This window comes from Talpa occidentalis, unplaced genomic scaffold, assembly GCF_014898055.3.
Source record: "Talpa occidentalis isolate TD23 unplaced genomic scaffold, MPIMG_talOcc4v2.1 talOcc4.17, whole genome shotgun sequence".
Taxonomy (NCBI): Eukaryota; Metazoa; Chordata; class Mammalia; order Eulipotyphla; family Talpidae; genus Talpa; species Talpa occidentalis.
Genome location: NW_023601754.1, coordinates 27,581,062 through 27,593,573, shown reverse-complemented (window position 1 = coordinate 27,593,573; position 12,512 = coordinate 27,581,062). Strand labels below are relative to the sequence as shown.

Here is a 12,512-nt window from a genome sequence, read left to right as displayed (position 1 = left end):
TCACCAAAATTCTCCATCTTGTCATTTAAATTCTTAAATAAGCATAGCTATTTTAAAGTCTATGCTAAAAACTCTAATATCTGATTAGACTGTGGCTTTGTTTCTATTTCAGTTCTGTCAGTATTGCTTTTTATTAATTCCTAGCTATTACTGATTGAGTGCTAGTGATTACAGAATATTTGAGACCCAATGCCAGTTTCTTCTGGCTGGAAATATATCAGACACTGATCACTTCTGCTTGGAATTTCAGTATCTTTTTTGAACATTAACAGTCAGACACATTTGTTATCGATACACTCATACAGAAATGTAGACTACCTCCCATCTTCCCAAATTACTAAAGAAGAGAATTTAATCAAGAAATAGAAACAATTCCAAAGGTCAAAACAAACAGCATTTATCTCTTTGAGGATACATTGTGCTGATAGCAGCCTTCTCTTTAGAAATTTAAACTATAACTTTGAGGTTCAAGTGAAACAAACAGGTAGTTATAAAACCAAATTCCATGAAAAAAAAAAAAAAAACAACCCACAAAACTCTCCAAGTCCTTTAACATTAGCAAGACTAATGTAGACCTTGCCATATTCATCTTTAGTGACCATATACTATTTAGTGCATATTTAATACATTTTAATAATTCAGTTCCTTGGGTTTTGACATTCAAAGAAATGAAAGACATCTTGTCTAACTTAAAAAGAGCTTTATTTAGTATACAATCTCCATACAATCCAGTACAACAAGTTATAAAAGCTCTTTGTCAGATTTTACCTATAGGATATTAAATACAGAAAATCAATTGCACAAGAAAGTAAGCCACACGCTCATTTAAAAAGCTTTCTGCATGACCAGATGAACAATCTCTTCTAGGCCAAAAGGTTGTCATATATAAAGTATCTGGGAGCATATTAATCAAGATACATGATCTGAGAATATTTTAATATGTTCCAATTAATTCCAAGGTTTAAATGAAATTTTAAAAATGGAATATTTTTATGTCCATTCAGGTAGGTTTTGGCCAAAGATGACTTAAAATTGTTATATCTTAGACAAAGTTCATGTGGAATCATAATAAACACTTTTAGTTAATTGTGAAGATACAGACAAGATGAAATATTTACATATATCTTCAACACCTGGCAGAATCCCCCCACCCAAAACACACACACACACACACACACACACACACACACACTTTATCAATTGATCTCACAAGGGTCAATAAATCATCTCTAAGTGAACAATAAATGGCCTACGTAGCATGTAATTATGCTCCTGGCTAGTATATCTGAAATGAATTCCTATTTTTTAAAAGTCTGTATTAAAAGTGACTGGAACCTTTCGGCTATTATAGAATCCTTATTAGCCACTGTGATCAGTATCAGTAGTTGGTCATTTAATGAAGCAAGTAGGTTAAAACAGGGAAGCATAAGTTTAAGTGCACAATTGCACATGCATTTGCTAATCTTTTGATATAAAGCCAAGACCTTTCCTTTGCACAAGAGTCTAACGGTTACAGTTCTAGTCTTACATAAATCAGACTAATTAAATGATTTGGGTATATTTTAATACCCTCTGATCAGTCAAGAGTTTTTAAAGGTGCAATGAGTACTTATATAAATGTATGATGCAATCTAAGCTCAGAAATTTTCTTGAATTCTGTTTTCCCAAAATTTTGTAATTTTCCCAACCACGGCTACATTAAAGCAATTTTTATTAGAAACTCAACCTTTACCAAATTTTGCCAAAGCATTCAAATTAATTTTTGCAGAAATAACCCTTTCATTTTTACATTCATATTTCCTTGGTGTATGGTGAATTGTGTCCTTACAGTAAGAAGCAGAACTGGCACAGAGAAGTTTGCTATGGACCTCGAACTCAAGAGAGGGAGCAGAGGTGTGTGAGAGAATACCAGGGAGCAGCCCTCCAGCAAGGGCTTCAGCTTACAGGAGGATGGAGGCTACCAACGGGTCTGGAGAGTCCTGTAAGTAAAGGTTAATTAAGAGCACTTATTTACTTAGAGGTTCTTCCGAATGCTAATTCTGAAGCAAATTCAAGTTATTCTATCTGTAAAAAACATACAATTTGAGGCTATTGCCTGACATCAACACAGCCACCAAGATCTGCGCAGCAGGGAGCTTAGGTCACAGGTCACTTGCTTTGGCTTGGTAAAGAGCCAGGAGTCAGTCGCTTTTCTTCTTTTTCCTTCTCTCTACTCCAGAGAGAAGTCATAAAAGAGAACACTGACAAGCACTAAAAATATTTCACATGATTCATTAAAAGATTTGGTCATTAGGAAATAAAAATGTCTACTGTACATGGTCACAGTGTCCTGGAGAGTGTAGGTATGGATTCTGTCTTGCAAAAATTTTTTTTCTGGCACTTTATATTTTTTATTAAAGACTAAACACTAAATGTTGTGGCAACAATGGCAGCTAGACTATGATAAAAAGATTACCGTATGCCATCAATGTGTTGATGATAAGCATAAAAGTTTAAGTGCGTCTCTCATATATATTGAGAATCCAAATACCCAAATATTTAGATTGATGCATATAGGAATATTTAAAACAAACTGAAATATGTCGGAGAAGGAAAAGGAGGATTTTAAAAATGAAACTACAGAGTCTAAAATGTTGTACCTTACATGTGCTTAGTCTCAATTAGAGTAAGGCACTCGCTGAAGGATGTACTGACCCATGCTGTCAGCTACAACAGGCATGCATCATTACTGGCTTCATTAAAGTTTTAGTGCTGATTAAAATGTTTTATTATTGTATTAGCCTAAACTGCAGTGGTCTCCAACCTTATTAAAGGGATTCAGGAAAGATATAATTCAGGAGTTTCAGTTGCATAATTTAATAACCCAGCTACTGTCAAATTTTTATTTAAATACGTTTTGATAAAAGCCAAGTATCCTTGAGTTCAATATGAAAGTGCAAATTTTTTTTCTGAATGCTGCTTAATATGTAGTAACTAAATATAAAATCATTTGAACATGTGATAGATTGATCTTGATGTCTACAGTCATTTACTTTACTACAATGGCAAGGAAAAACATTTAAATCATTTCCAATTGGCAAGAACAGGGTAGAAAGTTAATTTCCTTAGGCATTTTGATTTAATTAAATGCACAATAAACTTTTATCAGCAACTTTTGCAAGTCTTCTGCACTAGAAATTAATTATAAAAGCAATTATCAAAAAATTTTGAGCAGGTACACACATCCTCTTTGTTGTTTACAAATCAGTATGACTTAGAGGCACTTGGTTACCTTTGAGTAAGGAAAAAAAATGATACTACTAGGGCCCTCGTAGTAAGATTGGAGACCACAGTCAAACTTGGTATGAAAATGCTCTTTGCCAAAAATATTGTATAAGTGGATTCATTAAGATACAACATTTAAAAAGTATTTAGACTTTGCAAGGGTCTAGGCTATAAAAAAATACAAAGGCTAAAAGCAAAAAGTTTACAAAATTTTGCAAACCCAGTAAATTTAAATGAGTAAGAAATAAAGAAAAATTATCTTACTTGCTGCAGGATAGGTTAAGTAGTATCAGTAGGCTTCAAAATAATAACACAGAACACTAACAAATTTCACGTGGCTACATAACATTTCAGTCCCTTTAAGACTTACAATACGGAACTTGTAACACTTTTCGGTGTCCAGCATTAAAACATGCACACACATGTGTGCACACAAATGCACACGCACAACTTAATACATGATACACTATATTTCGGACAGAGCACAACAAAATTTGAGATTCATACACAGGCTTAACATGATTTTTGGGGAAATATTAAAAGCATGAAAATTGGAAAACATTATAAAATGTTTAGGTGAAACAGGACAATAAAAAGCTTTTTTAAAAAAGACACCAATTGGTCTTCACTAGTGAAATAGTATTAAATAATCTAATTATGCATTCTCTCAATTCAATTCAACCACATGTGGTTGTCGTAAGTCAAACAAAAATTATGAGTATTTCATACCCCAAACAGGCTCTGAATTGTCAACATGATACATGGCTATTCAGGGCATCTATGGACACATACGGTTCTTCCCAAAGACAACTTTCTAGATCAATCTTAGAAAGCTGAGAACATTTAGGCTAGAGAATATCCATGGAGACTAGACAGAAAAAGACACATTTGTATAAGATACTTTCAAAGATGGCAATGCTTGTGTAAACATCTGTAGAACTTATTCATGTCACAGCTTTAAGGTAAGGGCTATCCAATCACATATGAAACATTATCTACTGAGTCTCATTATGATGAAGTTTCAGGTATGAAAAATAGAGATTGAACAGGAAGCTTTGTTACTTGCTTCTGGAAAGCTTGTAAACGTGGAATGTTTTGTTCTGAAACACTCTGGTGAAGTACGCGGTGTAGGGAGGCAGGTTTCTTTTGATCTCTTCACAGAAACGAGGGTGGCCTGCAAGTTTCAAGTCAGGATCATTCTCTCCTGGGCCATCCATCATCTAAAGCCAAAGCCAAACCAAACACAACTTGGGAAAAGCTCATCTTTCTAAGAGACAACAGATACAGCAGCAGGTACTGGTTTTCTTTAAGATGACAGGCTAGTGAACATAACAATTATTTCAATGTCAGTGGACCTGAAGATGGCCTGGTCTGTTCCTCCCTGTCAGCAGAGTCAACCAAGGCTGAGGAGGAGAGTTCAGTGTCACACAATGACCCCCTTCAATGGCAAAGCTAGAAGCAGAACTTGGATCTCCTTATTCTTAAGACTTGCTCCTCAGACATACAAAAAATACAGAGAATTATTTGTGACCAGAGAAAATTCTCCAACTTATCAGTAGGCCTGGTCAGTAAAAAGTCACACATAAAGCAAAATCTAAATGCATGCCTTTGGTCTGCATCTCTCTTCATTCAAGACAGCTACAGACAGCTGTTTTCCTTGGGCAAAAACCTGGAGCTCATATCCCTCCCCCCACCTTTATGAAGGTATGACTGACAAATAAAATCGTATATACTCAGGGCACCACCTGAGATACACATCCATTGTAAAGTAATTAACCATAGTCAAGCCATCTACATTGGTCAAAGGGACAAACCTGTGATGTGATGGATACTTTCTGGGGATCTAGTGCACAGCCTGGAGAAACTGTAGTTAACGGAACTGCCTGGAATACTTGCAATTTGCTAAGAGAGTAGATCTAAGGTGTTCTGAATTTCACATTCTGTACAGTGGGTTTTTTTTTTTTTTTTCAGAGTTAAGCTAAGTTCATCATTTTTCTCACTCATTTTATAAATATCTGTCAGCTTCTGTATGCAATGATTATAGCACACTCCACAGCTAAAGGGTGAAAATCTTCTGCTCACTCTACTTGAGGCCTGGAATAGATCCAGGGACATTTTCCTGAGAAGGGAGGACGAAGAAGGGCTTGTTTTCCTGCTTGGGAGTGCAAGCTGGGTCATCTCACAGGACCTGTCTTTGTGGAAATGGGCCAGTGGAAAAAGGGGCACCCCCAGTGTGCACCCCCAGGTAGAGTGGTGAGAATGCAAGACCATGGCTGGGAGAGGGGAGACACTGCTGTCCATCACTCACATATGACTTAACTGATGCTCTGGACAGTGGTTTATAAAAGCCGAGGTCTTATTTTTTATTTAGCAGCAAAATCCTTAAAAAAACCCAAATTTTTATGCGAACCCTCACCAGACAAACCAGCTGATGAGAGTTGTTCTGTTGGCCACCAGCTGGGGACCTAGAGCTTCCTCTTCCCAAGCCCCCGTGGCAGTCACTCAAATGCCAGGGTAGCAAGTTCTGCAGAATACAAGCCAAAGTCGAGTACTCGATTCTGCTATAATCCTATCACGGCAATGTAGAAACAGATTCCCGCTACTCGGGAGCCACCTGGACTCCTGGTCCCCGGGCGCCCTTGTGCTCACGTGTCCGTTGGCGACGTCCAGCAGGTCCCGCAGCCGGCAGCCCCGGCGGTGCCGCCGCTCGTAGCAGATGCTGTCCTCCAGGATGACATAGTCGGTGCCGAAAGACCTGAGGAGCGCATGCACGTCCTCTGGAGACCGCTTTGCATATATCTGATAAACCTTCGGATTGAGATAAAAAAGGGAATAGGGTAAAATGCCACTTAACTACCAGAAAGGTCACGGGGGAATATCTAATGACATAACTGCCCACCGGCTGAACGTAAGACCAGGACCCCAGCGCGCCGGATGCTCTGGGCTTCTCACTGTCACTCGGGCTCACGTGCAAGGCCCGCAGGGGTATGAGGGTAGGGGTGGGGGGAAGGGATAGGTGGAGGGGGGTGGAGGGGGGCGGGCGGTGACGTTTCCAAAGGGACGTTGCCATGACTTGGCCTTGGGAAGAGGGGGGAGTGAGTCACGCTGAATACGTTGGCTTTAGACAGTGTAATATTTTAAGCTACGAATATATTCATCAGCAGACCTTCTGAGACTGCTTCTGCAAGGTAAGTGACATAGCTGAGTAAATAAGCCATAGCCTCAACCTTTACAAATGGGACATTTGGATTAAAACGGTGTATTTGGTATGAGGGTAGTACAGTTTGAGGGTGTATGGGGTCCCAGTTTTGATAATAGCAGTTGGGGAAAGCACCCCCTAGAAGTCCCTGCTTCTAGGCTGGGGCAGCACTTGTTGCTTTACTACTACTCTGTGCCACCCTGCTTGACCAGGGGATCCTACACTTCTCATTTTTCCTGGGACAAGAGCAATTTATAGCATCCAGTGGAGGTTCAAAAGTGGTTCCACCTTCCATTCACCACCAGTGCCACACAATTTAAGTGAATATTCACGGATACTGAGTGTCCTATATTCTGGGACTTGGCATTGGCATTGGAAAAGGTCGTGTGTGTGTGTGTGTGTGTGTGTGTGTTGGGGGTAATGAGAGATATTGTTTCCTATGCTGCCCACTGATTTTTAATAGGTTTCTGACTTGGGAGGTTGGGTCTGTAGCACCTAATTAGTTGTATGGTGGGTAAAGTGGTGGGAGGTGAGCTGCTTCTCCTAACCGGTGACATCATTCCCTCATGTCCAGCACCAGGCTTCAGACTGGAGGCATCCCACAGATTCAAAGGGTCAGGACTAAAGAAGGGCCTAGGACCTTTAGGACATCAGCTTTTAGGGCACAAAACTAACCAGACAGGGATAGACCCTGGCGAGGATGCAGCACAGGCAGACTCCCAGCAGCTGATAAGCCTTTCCGGCATCCCCTGAGTCCAAGCACACAGGTAACCTGCTGGCTAAATTCTGGGTCTGGGGCCAAGTTGCAGCTGTTAAAATGCTTGGGCCAATTTATAGTTCCCATTTTAGCAGGAATATAAACTCAGATGATTCTCATTAAAAAACAAAACAGAGGACTTGGTAAAAATGATTTGCTTTTAGGCTAGTCAAATCTCACTCCAAAGTAAGACTTTTCAGCAACTTTCAGCTATCAAAATTAAAAAGTGACTGATATGAAACATTAGTAATTTGAAATCACCACTGGGGCCTCCCTGGTGGCGCAGTGGTTGAGCGCTGGGTTGCGAAGCTGCCCGCAGCCTCTGCAGCACCGGTTCGATCCCCGGCTGCTCCCCAGCCACCGGAGGAGGGTCCCGCATGGCGCGCAGACCTCTCCTGCCGCCCGCGGCTCCCCTCAGCAGTGTCCTTCCGTCCTTCTGCCTGCTCTGCTCCCCGCTCTGGCTCTGGTGAATTCTCTCACCCTCCCGCGCTTCTGACTGTACCCAGTGCTTGTATAAATAAATAAATAAATATTTTAAAAAAATAAATAAATGAAACCACCACTGGTAAGGACTGCAGGGTAGGAGACATGTTCCCTCCCGCAAGGCTGACAGGAATGCACTGGTACAATCTGTACAGAGGGCAACTTAGTAGAAGTCATGTAAATGACAAGTGCCCATGTCTTTTGCCCTGCAATTTCACCTCTCAGGGCCTGATGACAGGCGTCCACTCACCCATCTAGATTGACATGCCGCAAGTCTACTGTTTGGAACTTTGTTCAGAAAATTGCAAAAAATAAGTAGATGTTATGCCATATCTACATAACAAAGCACAGTGTACCTTTAAAAATTAATCAGAGCACTGATTAATTCACTGGATGGGAGGGCCTCCCCAGTGGCGCAGCAGATTGAGCAGAGCGCTGTGGAGCTGTCCGCAGCCTCTGCAGCACCAGTTCAATTCCCAGCCAGCCAGAAAAATACCCACATGGCGCGACAGACCTCTCCTGTGTCGCCCGCTGCTCCCCTCAGCAGTGTTTTTGGTTGTCTGACTGTTCTTTTCCCCACTCTGTCTCTGGTGAATTCTCTCAACCTCCCGCGCCTCTAGCCTGTACCCGTTCTTGTAGAAATAAATAAATCTTTAAAAAAAAAAATTTACTGATGGGATATACTGGAAATGGAATAATGTCCAAAATATATGAAAAGCCAAACAAGAAAGATGTAGGACACTATTCCTTAAAAAAAAAAACAAAAAAAAAAAACAATGAAGGGGGAAGAGTATGAACCTGTGTATACATATGTGTATGTGCATGAAACACCTGTGGGAAGGTACACAAGGAGGGAGGACACACAAGAAACTGATAACGTTAGTTGCCTCTGGGGGGCGGGGGCAGAGCCAGCAGGAGCTAGAAGACAGGGATAGGAGGGACACTCTTATGCCCCCTCTTGTATGTGCTGAGCTTTGAACTTTGTGGCTGTAGTAACTATTAACACACACACACACACACACACACACGAGAAGGTCCGTAACAAATGTGACCAGTATGTGTTACTCCTTTTCCTTCTCTCTCCAGTTCACATCTTGAGGTGTTTTATCTTCTCAGTTACTCTAACAGGGAGAAACACATGGTCTAAACAGCAGGCCTTCGATGGATGTGGGCAGGCCAAAGATGAGCATCAGGAGATGTGAGTCCCTACGTTTTGACTTCCCTTCAAAACCTACACACAGCATTAAGCCCCAGCTTTAGCAACTCAGAAGCACAAGGAACCCCCGCTGCCCCGACCGGCCCTCACCGCTTTGGTCCGCTCTCGCAGGCTGTTGTCTTCATAGTGCGGGTGGTTGGTTAGGGTCCTGCCAGTGCACAGCTTGACCCCGGCCAGCAACTGCATGCTGCCAGCAAACACAGCCTTTCTCGGGGTGTTAGAGCTGGAAGATTTGAGATTGTGAATTAACCCTGGTGCTAAGATTTCCTCAAAGGCAACAACAAAGACACTATCACACTCTCAGACTCCCCCAGCTATATCAGGAAGTGTTAAGAGTCGGAAAAAAACAGAGGAGGCTGCTTGAGTTTCTGATTTGCACTCAAATTTATTTTACAAATCTGTTTTTGGCAATGATTGGGAAGCTTCTCATGTACTGTTCTGATGGGTTCACTCTTATAATGAATTGTCTTAGATGCAGGTATCTCCTGAGGTAAGTCTTCCAGGCTAAAGCCAATGATTCACTCCTGCTTCTGTTCTAGGGGGGCACATTCTGAAAAGAAAAAAGCCTCAAAAGGTTGCCAATGCTTTTTGTATTAAACTGAACTAAAGGGCTGCCTAGAGTAAAATAACAAATTATAAAGCCAGAAACTGCCATTGATTATAAGCCAATTCCAAGGGGTTTTGTTTAAAACAAGAAAAGACAGATCACAGATCTTACTATAAATTACTTTTTAGTGAAACAGAACTAGTAAACACAGAAGAACATGGAAAGAAGATTCTGAAATAGCAAATATCATTCAATATGGGCATATGCAGCATTCCTGTTATAGAAACACGAAAATAGTTTGTATATTCCTTGTCTTTAGTCCTGACTATGAAAAATTATACACATCTGCAGGCATATAGGGCACCCTCATATTTAATCAGAATCTCATATTCCGATTCATCAAGGTGTGGGTCTCTGCCTCCCCATGAAGGACAATGACGTAAAAACATCCCCCCTCCCCCCCATCCCCGCCCCGGAAAAAAAGAATCTCAGTATTTGATTTAATTCCCTTCCACTTTTTTTGAAATCTGGGAGTTAATTGCAAATGGATGAGGTGTCATTTTTATAGTGAAGATGATAACAGCTTTTCTGTAGATTCCTCTCAATGAGAGTTTCCTGTGGCGACCCCGCAGAATACTGCAAGGTACAATTATCCTTGTGTTATGTATGAAAGAGGAGTCTGTGCTTGAGGGCCAGTTCCAATGGAGGAGTTTTGAGAAGGAATCTAATTCAAGTAATTAAAACAGAAATTAAAACAGAAAATGCTAGCAGAGTCTGTTGCCCTCAGTGTTTTCGGAGAGCAGCGTGTGAAGCTTGCTCTGGTGCAGAAGTTTCTAAGAGAAGCCCCCTCATATCTGTATGTCCCGTGAGGATGTTCTGCTTATTCCAACTTAATGTTGACGCTGCCCATGGATGCTATCCTTGGATGCCTGCACCAAGCAAGATACCCCACAGTTCCATGGTAACATTTATAAATAATGCACTTCTGAAAAATTCAAGATTTTCTAACAATGACAGTCACATTCATTTCTTAAGTGATGGAAAAAAGTGGACAGGATTATAGCAAGCAGACAGGGAACGACAATAGGCTGCTTCCTCCCCTAGTCATGCCAGAGCCCAGAATGTAGACAATAGAAAAAGTCTTATATGAGCCTGAGTATGCTGACAATCAGACCCATAGATGTTTGCTCACTTCCCTGAACCAGCACTCTTATAAAGAAGTCCTGATTTGCCCCATATGGTCAAGGAAACAGGAGGATTTGCATAAAAACATGAGAAGGTGCATTGATTTCCTTAGTGAAAGGTTTTACAAAAATTCAGTTTAATTCCATTAATACTTAGTAAGCACTTAGCCATGCCTTACATAGCATGCTGCCCCCACTTAAAGTGTGCCATAATAGCTGGAGAGGACAGACGTGGACACTCAATAATTGGTGCAAACACCATTATCTTTTTAAGTTAGTCTTCTTTCTTTTGTATACCTCCCATTGGCACACACCATTTCACTGCAATAAACAATACAATAACATCACATATTAATGCCAAAAAGGGTCTGTCTATGGGCCCCCTGACCTAAACTGCCTTGAACGCAGGGAGAAAGTAAGTAGGGTCTAGTGTCTGGCAGAGTACGCAGCAGAGGCGAGAGCTTTGGGGTAAGCTCTCCTGGCACGCACAGCCTTACTGCCTAGAGTGCCAAGCCGTTCTTTCTACACAAACCGCAAATCCAGCAGCTGAGCTGATAACATCCAAGCTGTAAGACTGTCTTAGCAGCGCTGTTGTGAATATATAACAGGTATCAGCCCGGGGGAGAGGCCCAGAGCTGTTTATCGCGCTTATTTTATAATTGTGGCAGAGACAGATGCCTGACCTGCTATCTATTTATGGCTAACAATCAAGGTTTCATCGAGCTGCTGGAGCAACAATCACAATACTTTGATGAATTACATAGTTCACAAAGGCTTGAAATGTCAAAAGTCCTGGGAAGTTATTCTTTGTTGGGTTAAAAAATATGACTGACTGCTGGACTGGCAAACATGTGATAATCTGTCTTCAAGAAGCTTACTAGCTAACAGAGCTAACTCAGCTCCCACTGCGGTCAATCAAGGAGGAGAAAACTGGTGGTTAGTCCACTATATGCTCACTAATGCCCCCTGCAGGCCTTTAGTGGTGCTGGGACAGAAACACCGTGCTATCACGTAAGGCCATACTATCACATAAGGACAGCCTCTCTTCAGTATACACTGAGGACTGAGAGTCCCCTGTCCTATCACCCAGCAGCCCCCATCTCCCAGCAGAGCAAAGTAATCAGTTACGATGGCTTAGAGGAGTTGAGGGGAAAAATGGAATAAAGCTCATTCATTTGTAATATCTTTTTATGTTTGGCCTCTTTAGTGAAGAGTTAGCAAAGTCAACCCCTTGGACTGTTAACCTGTTCATTCACCGAGGTCCTCGGTTTTATTTTAAAGTAGAAAAATACAAAGAGCCTAACACCTATAAAAGGAGTTAGAAACAATACTTCTTTGGAAACTTTGACGTCCAAGCATAGGAGAGATGATGCTTATTCACTTTATTCTGTTTAACTTGGCATCATATTCTAGTCCCACGGTAAATCTGGAATATTTCCCTGCTACTCTGAATATTTAAGTTTACCTCTAAAGTATATAGATAAGTAAAACAAGCAAAAGTGAAGTAGAACAAAATTAAAAGCAGAAAATCACACATTTCCAAAACCTGTATTCACTGTATTTTATGTTTTCTGTGGTAAACTTCGCAGGCAAGGGGGAAAAGGATTATTTGGTTTTAACTAAAAATGTGCAGTATGACAGGTGTAATGCTGGGTGTTCTTCCTTCCCAGATACTTTCGCTGAGCGAGCCTGTGGTGTGTGTCTAAAATAGCTAATGTGCTTTTAACCATTGAATGACACTTCTCTATTATAGAGAAACAAAGCAATTTTTACCAATGTTTGAATAAATGATGTATAAAATGAAAGGATAATTTGTTTTTATAGCTCTACACCAAGCTCCATAGCAGGCTGCCCAACCTGCA

General features: G+C 40.9%; 1 protein-coding gene across 1 annotated transcript in view; it reads right to left on the bottom strand.

Annotated features, from left to right (window-relative positions):
* Nucleotides 1-446: 446 nt before the first annotated feature.
* The window catches only part of DPY19L3 (dpy-19 like C-mannosyltransferase 3), a 68,489-nt gene continuing 56,423 nt past the window's right edge, over nt 447-12,512 (bottom strand). Inside the window, exons 17-19 of the mRNA XM_037516358.2 lie at nt 9,010-9,142; nt 5,914-6,072; nt 447-4,484 (exon numbers count right to left, since the gene is read on the bottom strand). Of these exons, the coding sequence (XP_037372255.1) occupies nt 4,323-4,484; nt 5,914-6,072; nt 9,010-9,142 (454 nt within the window). The 3' untranslated portion in view covers nt 447-4,322. The remainder of the gene's footprint in view (nt 4,485-5,913; nt 6,073-9,009; nt 9,143-12,512) is intronic.